Raw genomic sequence first — 12,220 nt, forward strand, 5'->3', positions numbered from 1 at the left:
TAATAGATATGTAATGTGAAATTATCATAACAAAAATTACATGTATCTTTCAAAGATAGTAGATATACTATGAAACTATCATAACAAAGATATACATGTATCTTTCATTATTGTGGTAGATATAGTAGATATATTATAATCTCTATTATCCACAATTTAGTTAATTTCATAATGTATCTACTATCTCTCATCAATGCAATACATGTTTATCTAGATATATGAAGAACGAAGACGAGAGGCCTCACCTTGTATCGTAATGGACTAATAGACTTATAACAAAGGATTGCTATTTAAACCGCCTCAAAAATCAACATTGGCTATCATCACCTCCACAAATTATCACCACCCCTTCTACAAGCGTCATTTGCTAATAACGCAACATCTCAAACTGACCATCAAAATCATAGCTAGTAGCTGCAACTGAAAATCACCTCCACTACTGATCTTAACATAATCGCTATCATCAACCTCTATTGCTGTTTATTATATGTTGATACAAATCCAAAATTGATATGTAATCACCTTTACCACCAGCCTTCAACATAAGCGCTATCATCAATTACCTTTATCACTATTTATAATGTATAGATATGAACTCAAGATTGAAATTTAATCACGTCCACCAAAAGCCTTCAACATAATTGTTACCATCAACCTCTATGACTATAAATCATATACAAATATAAATTTAAGACTGAAACTTAATCACCTCCACCATAGACTTTCAACTTCATTCTATCATCTATCACCTTTACCCACCATTTATCATATGTAGATACAAATTTCATTAAGATTTATTAATTTTTTAATAATTAAACTTATAATAAAACACTTAAAGAGAATCTTTTTCACATTGCCATCTTTTAATATCCTCTAACGGTTTTAACTTAATTACTTTTGTTTAAATACTTAAGTGATTTCTATTATTTATGAATCACTAATTGTTTTAATATACTATGTATGATATTATTGTTATTGTTGAACTGCTTTGACAAAATACTATCTATAATGATGATTTGTGCTAACTTTTATTTTTAAAACTTAGAGTTTGAGTTTGATAGGTTAGAAGAATTGTTAAACTATTATTAACACTTTCTATTGTTTTTTTTTCAAGTTCTGAATTACTCTCACACTAGATTGTCAATACTGTGTGTAATTAAACCATTCATTGTTTTAATTAAATAATCTTATCATAAACAAAGATTACACGTATCTTTCATAATTGTAATAGAGATAGTAAATACATTGTAAATTATCATAACAAAGATTACATGTCTCTGTCATAATTATTGTAGAGATAGTAAATACATTGTGAAATTATCATAACAAAGATTACATATATCTTTCTTACTTATAGTAAAGATAGTAGATATAATGTGAAATTATCATAACAAAGATTACATGTATCTTTTATAATTGTGACAGAGATAATAGATATAATGTGAAACTATCATAATAAAGATTTCATAATTGTAACAGAGATAATGGATATAATGTGAAACTATCATAATAGAGATCTATCATATACATGTATCTTTCATAATTGTGATAGATATAGTAGATATACTGTAATCTCTATTATCCACAATTTAGTTAATTTCACAATGTATCTTCTATGTCTTATCAACGCAATATATGTTTATATCTACTTGATATATGAAAGAGGGAGATAGAAGACATTACCGAATCCTCATGAACTAGTAAACTTATATCGGAGAATTGCTTTTTACACTGCTCTTGAAATCAACACTAGCCATACACCTCTACAAACTATTATCATCCTCTGCTCAAAGCTTAGCATCTCAAATTGACCGTCAAAATCATAGCTAGTAGCTGCAACTGAAATCACCTCCACCACTGATCTTTAATATAAACACTATCATCAACCTCTATTGTTGTTTATTATATGTTGATACGAATCCAAGCTTGATATTTAATCATCTCTGCCACCAGCCTTCAACATAATCGCTATCATCAACCACCTCTACCACTATTTATCATGTATAGATACGAATTCAAGATTGAAATTTAATCGCCTCCACTAGCATCCTTCAACATAATCAGTACCATCAACCTCTACGCTTATTTATCATATACAAATATAAATTTAAGGCTGAAATTTAATCACCTCCGTCCATAAAACTTCAACATGATTCTATTATCAATCACCTCTACTCACTATTTATCATGATTAGATACAAACTTTAAGATTTGAGATTTTTTTTTTTTTTTTTATGATTTCAAGTTAATATACGAATAATAATCAAATTTATGATAAATTATTTATTGAATTTCTTTTCTCTCTCTCTATACTATATATAAAGCAAATTAGGGTTCCAAAATCCCCAATTCTCCTTATTCGAGGTGTGTTCTCTCTCAATTTTTTTTCTGATATCGCAAATAGACAATAGAAGTTCTTCAATCTTTCAGATCATTCTTAATTTTCTCGAAGTTCCTAAAGATCCAATCTTTAGAGTTTTCTTGGAAATCTAGCGGCCGAAACAATGCCTCCGAAAGCTGTAAAGAAGACACCGACAGGATCTGCAACCAAACGGGGCGGGCGGACAGCCCGAGGGACACCTAAATCACAAGGAAATCAGCCGGTGGTGGTGGCGGATGAACCGGTAAAAGTTGAGGTTTCTGCGGTGGTGGAGGAGAAGAAGAAGGTGGAGGTCAAACAAGAATCAAAACCGGTAGCTGACCGAAAAGCCGAGCCCGAGAAACCAGTGAAATCTGTGGAGAATCGGGTTGTTGCTGAGAAGAGTAAGTTTTAATATTTTCTTATAAATTGGTGTCATATGATCTTTGTTGATAATTTTCTGGCCAGCTTGTTTGTATCTTACTTGTTGATATTATATTAATTTGATATCTTGTTGGTTATTAAATTTTAAAAGTTCAGTAGTGAAGAATATTGAATTATTAGGTGTCTTTTCTGATATAGTAATTTGAATTCTTGTTGCTTAATCACTATAAATAATGTTTGGACTCTTTTCGGTTATAGTAGTTCAAATTCTCATTGCGTAAGAAATTATAGAAAATATATTATCAAACATTATTGTAGTATAGGTACAAAAAACAGTTGGTTTTATGGGTGAGGTTTTGTCGGTGCGTACACTAGAACTAATCGAACTATAATAGAAGATTATCCAAGATAGGATGAACATGGGAGGACAAAAGAGTTGTATATGAATTACACGATGACCTGCTGAGAATTAATTGATACATGTTTGTCCCAATTAGCAATTTCTGCTTTGGTGATTCTTGGTTAGGGCAATGATGATGATTTGCCATTTATAGTGGATATTTATTCCCATAACATGTTTTTGTTGATCCTATTATTCATTCAATTTTATATGATAAATCGTTGACGGGAAAATAGATTTACCTACTTAAGCTCTAGGCGCATACAGCGGTAAAACCATATGTGTCCTCCACCTTTATGAGGGAAAGGTTTGGAATCAATTTGTAATTATAGAAAACTATAGAGGAAGTGTAGCTTCAGGATTCAGTCATAATGTGGAGATGGATTAAATTGTTGTTCATCCTTCAATGAAGGAGAAACTACAAAGGAGGGTTACAGTGACAAGGGTGATTAAGCTCTGCTGACCTTGAAATAAGAATCTTTATTTTGACATATTTCCCTTTCCATGGTTGCAACCCTCTTTTGGATCATGTTTTCTTGATCAAGATATCAATTTTATTTCTATGGATAGTTTCAAGTTGTTGACAACTTACAAGATTTACCATAAATCTGGTTACATGGGTCAAGGGGTTAGACCCTTCTATTTTCAGTTTATTTATGGGCCTGGATGGCTATTTTTAATGGCAGAGGACGATGTGAAAGAGTCAGTTGATGAATATGAAAAAGGCGAGCGATTAGATTTGGAGGATAATGATCCTGAATTTGATCCTGAAGAGTATGGTGGTGTTGATTATGATGAGAGAGGAATTGAACATGAGGATGTTCAGGAAGAGGATTATGAAATAGAGGAGGATCCGCAAGAGGGAGATGATGGTGAAGAGGAGGGGGGTGATATGGTTGATGAGCATGAGGAAATTGAGGGTGAGGAAGATAATGAGCGTGCATCTGGGGAGGAACATGAGCATGCTGAGATGGTTGATGCAGCTGAGGATGCAGAACATCACGAAGTTGCTAAAGAAAGACTCAAGAGGAAGGAATTTGAAATTTTTATTGGTGGCTTGGACAAGGATGCTGTTGAGGATGACCTCAGGAAAATTTTCAGTCAAGTTGGTGAGGTAACGGAAGTGAGACTCTTGATGAATCCTCTGACTAAGAAGAATAAAGGATTTGCATTCCTGCGTTTTGCAACAGTGGAACAAGCTAAACGAGCTTGTATTGAGCTGAAAAATCCAGTGGTACTCTCTTGATTCTGTAGTTATCAGAGCGCCTGATGTTCATTACTTGATAAAGCTTGTTTCCTAACATACCAACTTCCAGGTGAATGGCAAGAAATGTGGTGTTTCCCCCAGTCAAGATAGTGATACCCTATTCTTGGGCAACATATGCAAATCTTGGACAAAAGAAGCTGTAAGTAGACACAAGCAAATACATATGGTCATGAAACATCGACTTCTTAAGCTCTAAGAGCTGCTTAACTGCTGTCTGATATATGTTTACTTTCACTCCAGTTAAAAGAGAAGTTGAAGCATTATGGCATTGATAATGTTGAGGATTTGACATTAGTTGAAGACACTAATAATGAAGGAATGAATCGGGGATTTGCTTTTTTGGAGTTCCCGTCACGCTCAGAGGCCATGGATGCTTTCAAACGTCTACAGAAGAGAGATATTGTGTTTGGAGTTGATAGGCCTGCAAAGGTTTCTTTTGCAGATTCATTCATTGACCCTGGAGATGAAATTATGGCACAGGTAAGCTCTTCGGAACCATTTATCTGTTTTTGAAAAGGACTGCGGCTCTGGCCAAGTTTGGCTAATATGTTTTCCAAATGGAGTTGGTTACACTTAGCTTATTGGAGGAGCTGTCATTTTGCGGTGGACTATTTGGTATATACTAATTTTGAACTTGTTACTGAAGTAGTATATCCTTTGATGGTTTGCTTCCTATGGGTGTGGCTATTGGTTGTATTTACTGCTACTTCAGTTAGACTGGATAACTGTGGTACCAGTCTAAGATTCTTCATATTTTTTTTTTGCCTTTCTTGGTCCCGGGGGGGGGGGGATAGAGTAAGCTAAGTGATTTTTTTTCCATGAAGATGCTCTTCGGATGACTTTGTAGGTCCAATGTAGATCTTGCAGTGCATCAAGTCATTATTTGACAATTGATGTCTATTGATTTCAGGTTAAAACAATTTTTATTGATGGTCTATCTGCATCTTGGGATGAGGATCGCGTGCGAGATTTACTTAAACAATATGGCAAGATTGAAAAAATTGAGCTTGCTCGTAATATGCCTTCTGCCAAGAGAAAGGATTTTGGATTTGTCTCCTTCGACACTCATGATGCTGCAGTCATTTGTGTCAAGAGCATTAATAATGAAGAGTTGGGGGAAGGAGATAAGAAGGTCCGTCTTTTTTGTCTTGAATCTTATCTGAACATGTCCTCCTTGTGCGTGCGTGCTTATAGTTGTATATTCCAGGTCAAAGTTAGGGCCAGATTATCACGACCACTTCAGAGGGGAAGAGGGAGATATGGTGCGCGTGATCTGCGACCTAGACGTGGGATGATGCGTGGCCCCCCTGCTCCTTGGGGTCGTCCAGTCTCTCGCCGACTCCCTGTTCGTGGATCTAGAGTTGGTTCACGTGTCCCTCCCCTTGGGGATCGTAGTTTTAAACGACCTGTCACAATGAGGGATAGGCGACCAGTTATGGCCCCTAGGGGCAGACCTATGTCTCCACTATCCAGCAGGTCCTATGACAGGAGACCACCTGGTATGGATCAGTTCTGAACTTTTGTTTTGCCCTGCTGCTTCCACACTATTTTCTTTCTAGTGACTAAAATTGAATTGCAGTTCCCTCATATTCAAAGAGTAACTTGAAGAGGGAGTATGCACGACATGAGGAAATTCCTCCTCCTAGAAGCAGATCCACAGTGGATTATCCTTCTAGGTTTCCTTCCGACAGACGTGTTTCCTACAGGGATGACTATTCCTCTCGTAGCTCGGCATACTCTGATTTTCCTAGAGGTACTGCTCGCACAACGACAAGGAGAACTTATGTTGATGATGATTATGAACAGCGGTATGAAAGGCCTCCTCCTGCGTATCGTGAGGGCAGAGGTAGGGAATATGACTCCACGTCGGGTTCCAAACGTTCATACAGTGCAATGGTATGTAGTCTTAGCCAGTGTGTGAGATTTACTTAATGCAGTTGGATATTTTGATGTTTGTAACATTCTTGATCTACATAAGATGTAAGATCTAATTTAGTGTGTCCACATGTCAGGATGATGTTCCTCCCCGCTATGCTGATGCAGGACCCCGCCCTTCTCGTGCTCGGTTGGATTATGAACTTGGTGATGCTAGTGGCGCACAATATGGGGATTACAGTGACAGGTATGCTGTTTTTCTATTGAGATGATAGTTATATCTCTTGCAATTCTAGTGTTATACTGACTTTCTTCCTGAATAGCAGTAGGCTAGGGAGATCAAATGCTGGATATAGTGGCAGCAGGAGTTCCCTTTCTGGTCAAGATTCTCATGGAATGTATAGCAGTCGTCAAGGAGGCTATGGTGGAGGTGAGTTCTTAGTGTTCTTTGAAAAATCTGAGGCTCATGTGAACTGTAGGTGTTATATTTTTCGACTTTGGACATCTGTCGTAACTTCTTTTTGGGGGTTTACAGGCTCCTATGATGGCAGTGGTGTCAGTGGAATGTATTCATCTGGCTATGGTGGCGATTACATGTCTCGTAGCAATGATGTATACTTTATTTTTACAATTATTTGTCTGGAGCTTCTGTTTTGATTGCGCACCACTGTATTTATGTTACTCTGTTGAAATTTTCAGGTTGCTGGTAGCTCTTATTCATCAGCCTATTCCAGCCGTAGCATGGGTGGTAGTGGTTATATGGGCAGTGGTGATTCTGGATCTTATTACTAAGGTACGTCACATGTTAAAAGCTTGTGTTATTTGATGTTTATTTTGTTCTCGTGTCCAGAGTATCTTACTGAATTAGCAATTCTTTTTCCCTGTTAAGTTGTGGGGAAGATGGAGTTACAAAGTTTATACTTATGTTTCTTCTAATAAGAGTTGCAGTGGAAGATGAGGAACTTTTGGTCACCACAAATTTGTTTATGGTACAGATTTGAGTTGGACAAAAAGATTGCAACTGGATGTGTATAGCTGGAAGCTCCCTGTGCAATTGGATCTTACCAGAAGAAGCTGGAGTTGATCTGTTAATTACCTCATTATTTAAATAGGGTGAGAGTGTCTTAGTTTTAGGTTGTATTGCTCCAGAGCATGTTGGATTCTAGTGTGGGGAAAAGAGACATCTGGTCCTTTCCTGCTGTAAGGAATATTGAGCTTTTTAGAGTACACTGACACTCAGGTGTTTAAACAATGCAATATTTTGTTATGGTATCTCCATGTAAGAATTTACTGGAATAATAGAGGAGGTATCCTGCATGATTATTTCAAGGGCAATGGTTCATGGAAGTGCAAGTTACCTACTATCTGGTTAAGATCCCTTTAGGATAGTTTCTGACAGCATTATGTCCAGTTGTCTGATATTTTTCTCACAAGAATGCATAGTGTCGAAAAGAGATTCGTTTATGTGATCAAAGTATCTGGTATTCTGTTTTAGTCAATGGATTGACACACATTCTGAAATATAATGAACATTGCTTTTGAAGATGTGAGATTATGATTGTAGCGAAGGGAAAATAAGTATCCGGTTAGATATGCTTGGAGATAATGTAATCCTGAAGCAAAAGGAAGAGAGTCGGTCATTTATTTGTATGTCAGTTGCTCAATTTACAAAACCAACTTATTCTTAAAAGGTAAGAAAGAAATTGATTTCTGATGTGTGTTTGCGAACCCCATCATTGTGAATTCTCTGTACACAAGTCTTGGTGCTTCATTTTGTTGCTGTAGTCCTTGGATTTTGAGCTGCTATGAAGTTGTTATTGTTGGGCATAAAATGTTGTTGTTCTTCTGATGCTTCAAGTCCCAAATGAGATTTACTCAGTGTTTGTTTGCACAAATCACATTACATTATTCCTGACAGCTTATGCTGAAGTTGATTTTTATTGAGATACTTCATTCTTATAAGCGTGAGGACATGGCTATCTGAAGAGTTGCACTGTGCTGCACTCGTTTGTTCTGTTTCTTCATTACAGGATGCTCTCTGCTATCTTTTGTGATCAACCCTTGGAAAAGAAATATGTTTTGAAGTTATCAAGGGGGGTTTCAGTGTAGAGTTTTTACTAATGATGAAAGTGGTAGTTTTCTTAGTTTTACCGTAAAGAGGTAACTATAACGGTTCATGAAACTGCTGGTCTTTGTTCCTTGTAGAATGATGAGGTGCCCAAAGTCTTAAAACTAAGCAGCTAATGGCACCAGATGTTTGAGCATTTTGTTAACTGATTTTGATGTTATAGTTGCAGTCTTACTCCGGTTTGGAACAATGTTCCTGTACCGTGATTTCGAGCGCGAAGTTAAATTTGGATACATAATCAGTGTCATGATGATAATTGATGAAAGCTATAGCTGATTTTGCTTTGTGACTTTTGTATCAACTTGTTTTGTTTGCACCCAATATTTGGTAATTAGGAACCTACCTAGAAGAATGACTCAGTAGTACTGACAAAAGATGCAAGTTGTGCTCTATTATTACTCTTTCTTTTTTTTCAATCTTTACTGGACTTGGAAGTCTTGGCGTATTTAGTGGGAAGTAGAAAAATGACAATTACTCAATGACTTTCACGATTAAGTTTAATTATATAATAGTACTAGTTATAAGTCACGTACGTTCAATCAAACGAAAAAAAATCTTATGGTATAAATTTCAGAAAACGTGCAATGAAATTTTGACCTAAGAGAGTATATCAAGTCCAACTGGCAAAAGTTGGTAGCTTGGTTGACTCGAACTTCAAAATATCTCGTGTTAAAGTGTTCTTTTTTTGGATAATCGCTTGTGTTTGCCTAATCAATTTGAGAAAAGTATATTTGTCGATTGCTTGACCAATGCTCCAATAGTGCTTTAGGGAGAGTTTTTTTTTCTCCAGCTTTTGGATAGCAACTTTTGTTACTACTGAAAAATGATTAGTTTTCAGTTACTTTAAACACAGAACTCTCTAAAATTAAGTGTTTTTGGCTTCTCAGAAGTTTGACTTAGTAAACCACAGCAAAAAAACAAAATCCATTTTCAAATGCTATTTAGTTTCTGGTACTTACTATATATATATATAAGCATAAGAGTGCTTGAGCATTCGAGGCACTAAACTTTGAAACTTGTCATAGCTTTGAGTTAGCAAAACTTAGAATGGATAATAGGCTATTTGATGCATCACGAACAGGAAGCGTTGATGTTCTGATGGAGCTATTAAGATCTGATCCTATTATTGTTTGCCGTGTTGGCTTAGTTGATGGTGATTCCCCCTTGCACCTTGCTTGTTTGGGTGGCCACTTCAATTTTGTGAAGGAGCTTCTCAAGTTGAGGAAAGAACTTGCAGGGGAGCTAAATCAGAATGGTTTCAGTTGCTTGCATATTGCTGCTGCCATTGGGGACTTACACATTGTCAAGGAGATTTTACAAGTGGACATTGGTTTGTGCCTTGTGAAGGGCAGGGAGAGAAGAATTCCTCTTCATTCTGCTGTTATCAAAGGCAGAGTTGATGTCATGAAAGAGTTGCTCTCTGCTTGTGTTGAATCTGTTGAAGTTGTGACTTCTCGAGGGGAAACCGTGCTCCACCTTGCTGTCAAGAGCGGTCAGTTTGAAGCGTTGGAAGTGTTGATCAAGCACATCAAGATGTTCAATAAGATGGATGTCTTTAACAAACAGGATGAGCTAGGAAATAGTGTCTTGCACCTTGCAGCAGCAAGGAAACAGCACGAGGTACGTAGATATCATATTAGCCAGTTGCTAGCATATTGCTTCAATTTTCTTCTCTACACGACTCGTTTCTATACTACTATATAAATAGCAGAGTCGGGATTTTCACTAATAAACCATAGATATTTCAGGTGGTGGATCTCTTGCTGAATGGGAGCTTACCAGCAAATTGGGCAGTCGGAGTGAATTCTTTGAACCAACTGGGATTCACAGCTCTTGATGTCTTTTTTCTTTCTCAAAGTGAAGCTGGCGATAGGGAGATTGAAGACATTCTTCGACGAGCAGGAGCCCTTAAGGCCACAGACATGGTAGGAATACCAATCAGGTCATGTAATCAAATTCGTGCATCTAACAGACAACATGGGGAGGTAATGTCTTAATATATGTCTCGAAAACACCCCCTCATCACTTGAGGGGAACAATTCTTTATCATTCACTAAGTACGTAATCTGTTAGAGAAAACACACTTTTATTCACTTAATTACTACGTCTCAAACAGGTAATCCCTAGACGAAAAACAAGGAGTGGGTGGTTAGTAGACTTCCTAAAGTACGACAAAGATAGAGATAGCATAGAATCTATTAGAGAAGTACTAGTTGTGATCATGATGCTCATAGCTATGCTCACATTTCAAGCTGCTCTTAATCCTCCAGGCAACTTACAACAACAGCAACAGCCCAGTTACCAAATCGAAGCTGATCACCTGATTCACTATTCATCACACATATTCTTGTTTTTCAACTCACTCGGGTTCTTCATCAGCCTCCACGTGTTCCACATCGTTACGAGGGCATTTCCCATGAGACTTGAGCTGATATTCTCTGTGTTTGCAATTGGGATAACGTACATCAGTTGCCTAATGATCAAGTTGCCAACATACTTCTGCTATTATCTTTGTGTAGGCATACCATTCTTACTTGTCTTTGCTCTAAACATCTCACGTTCTGCAGATTATTTGCATCCACACAAAATTACATCTGCTGATCCTTCACTAGTTAACCAACCTTGAAGGATTATATATTTGAATTTGTTCTTAGCTCTGTATTTCTCTGTATTCCGGAGAGTTATAGGATTTAACTATGTATCGCGGAGGCGAATTTAGAATTTATTTATGTTTAACGCAACACTTCAGGTTTACCTCTGTATACAAGGTTGTTTTCAGAGCAAACCAAAGTATGTTAAAAATATAAAAACATTTCGCCTAATATTATATGAACATTATGATGAAAGAGATTAGGAGTATAATTTTAGATTATGATTTGTGAATTTCAATTTATAAATTAGTATAGCAACTGTTAATTGATTTCTTAATGATAAACGCACATGTGTTTGTTTTCTTAACCAAATTTAATAAAATGACCAAGATCTAATATCTTCAAATCCAACAATAAATAGTAAAAAATTATGATTTTTCTTTGATGGTAAGTCACAATTTAAAACAATGCATTAAAATAATGTAGGGAAAAAACATAAATTCATCGTAATGACCTATTACACACTTATATTATTTAAAAAGTAAATTTATTACCACCCTGAAACGTGTAACAACACTCTCACGTTATGTGGTGTATTACACTCACTACCACGTCAGCAATATGTCATAAATTATATTATTTTATTTATTTATTAATTTTTCATTTGTTAATTATATTTTGCTCTAGTTAATCTCAAATTGATTTTTTTAATTCTTTAATAATTATATCTTATTCATCACTAAATCTCACCCATTTTCAATTCTCATTCCATCGGAAAATCATATCCGAACCCACCTTTACTATTGATTATGTTCTTCACCAGCACTATCACCTTCAATTCTTTTCTTCTTTGTCACCCAACACTAAATATCACCACCGCCTTTATCAATATCAATTTTTTCTTTTTCAGCACCTTCAATTTCCTATTTTAATTTTTGTCACCCGCTACCCATCACCACCAAACCCATAAAGTTTCTATCACCACCAAACCCAAAAATTGATTTAACAACCAAAATTTATTTAACAAGTCAAAAAAATGAAAAACATTGAATCAATCGATCGAAACTTTTCTAGATTAAATACAATTTTTCACTAACAAATCTATGAAAATTAAGGTAATTGCGAATAAAAAATTTGTGCTTTTAGATTGTGATAAAAAAATAAAGAAATGTGATAAAATAAAGAATGAAGAAGAAAAGACAATTGGGGGGGGGGG

The 12,220-nt window shown here is 36.0% G+C and overlaps 2 protein-coding genes across 6 annotated transcripts; both read left to right on the top strand.

Annotated features, from left to right (window-relative positions):
• The first annotated feature begins 2,331 nt into the window (after nucleotides 1-2,331).
• LOC107005804 lies at nucleotides 2,332-7,750 on the top strand. Of its 3 annotated transcripts, none has more exons than XM_015204461.2 (12): nucleotides 2,332-2,763; nucleotides 3,830-4,377; nucleotides 4,460-4,549; nucleotides 4,651-4,890; nucleotides 5,321-5,542; nucleotides 5,618-5,909; nucleotides 5,990-6,306; nucleotides 6,423-6,532; nucleotides 6,609-6,715; nucleotides 6,821-6,897; nucleotides 6,985-7,078; nucleotides 7,281-7,750. In XM_015204461.2, exons 1-11 carry the CDS (start codon nucleotides 2,505-2,507, stop codon nucleotides 7,075-7,077), a joined length of 2,355 nt encoding a protein of 784 aa, XP_015059947.1. In that variant the 5' UTR covers nucleotides 2,332-2,504; the 3' UTR covers nucleotide 7,078; nucleotides 7,281-7,750. The 3 variants fall into 3 exon arrangements, with proteins under 3 accessions (XP_015059947.1, XP_015059963.1, XP_015059954.1); XM_015204477.2 differs by having other exon boundaries at nucleotides 2,333-2,763; nucleotides 6,612-6,715; XM_015204468.2 differs by having other exon boundaries at nucleotides 2,505-2,763; nucleotides 7,234-7,750.
• A 99-nt stretch (nucleotides 7,751-7,849) lies between these two features.
• On the top strand, nucleotides 7,850-11,167 carry LOC107005828 (ankyrin repeat-containing protein BDA1-like). 3 transcript variants are annotated; one of them, XM_027915509.1, is made up of 4 exons: nucleotides 7,850-7,976; nucleotides 9,495-10,033; nucleotides 10,153-10,398; nucleotides 10,530-11,167. In XM_027915509.1, exons 2-4 carry the CDS (start codon nucleotides 9,512-9,514, stop codon nucleotides 11,037-11,039), a joined length of 1,278 nt encoding a protein of 425 aa, XP_027771310.1. In that variant the 5' UTR covers nucleotides 7,850-7,976; nucleotides 9,495-9,511; the 3' UTR covers nucleotides 11,040-11,167. The 3 variants fall into 3 exon arrangements, with proteins under 3 accessions (XP_027771310.1, XP_015059970.1, XP_015059975.1); XM_015204484.2 differs by lacking the exon at nucleotides 7,850-7,976 and having other exon boundaries at nucleotides 8,160-10,033; XM_015204489.2 differs by lacking the exon at nucleotides 7,850-7,976 and having other exon boundaries at nucleotides 8,160-10,033; nucleotides 10,162-10,398.
• The last annotated feature ends 1,053 nt before the right edge of the window (nucleotides 11,168-12,220 follow it).

The sequence above is a fragment of the Solanum pennellii genome, chromosome 1 (genome assembly GCF_001406875.1).
Source record: "Solanum pennellii chromosome 1, SPENNV200".
NCBI lineage: Eukaryota > Viridiplantae > Streptophyta > Magnoliopsida > Solanales > Solanaceae > Solanum > Solanum pennellii.

What these genes read in the sequence shown, in the direction of transcription:
- LOC107005804 (XM_015204461.2), top strand. Translation starts at nt 2,505, where the DNA reads ATGCCTCCGAAAGCTGTAAAGAAGACACCGACAGGATCTGCAACCAAA. An exon ending in GAGATGAAATTATGGCACAG is followed by an intron (nt 4,891 to 5,320) that starts GTAAGCTCTTCG and finishes TATTGATTTCAG; the next exon opens with GTTAAAACAATTTTTATTGA. An exon ending in ACATGTCTCGTAGCAATGAT is followed by an intron (nt 6,898 to 6,984) that starts GTATACTTTATT and finishes TGAAATTTTCAG; the next exon opens with GTTGCTGGTAGCTCTTATTC.
- LOC107005828 (XM_015204484.2), top strand. Translation starts at nt 9,461, where the DNA reads ATGGATAATAGGCTATTTGATGCATCACGAACAGGAAGCGTTGATGTT. An exon ending in CAGCAAGGAAACAGCACGAG is followed by an intron (nt 10,034 to 10,152) that starts GTACGTAGATAT and finishes AATAAACCATAG; the next exon opens with ATATTTCAGGTGGTGGATCT. An exon ending in CTAACAGACAACATGGGGAG is followed by an intron (nt 10,399 to 10,529) that starts GTAATGTCTTAA and finishes CGTCTCAAACAG; the next exon opens with GTAATCCCTAGACGAAAAAC.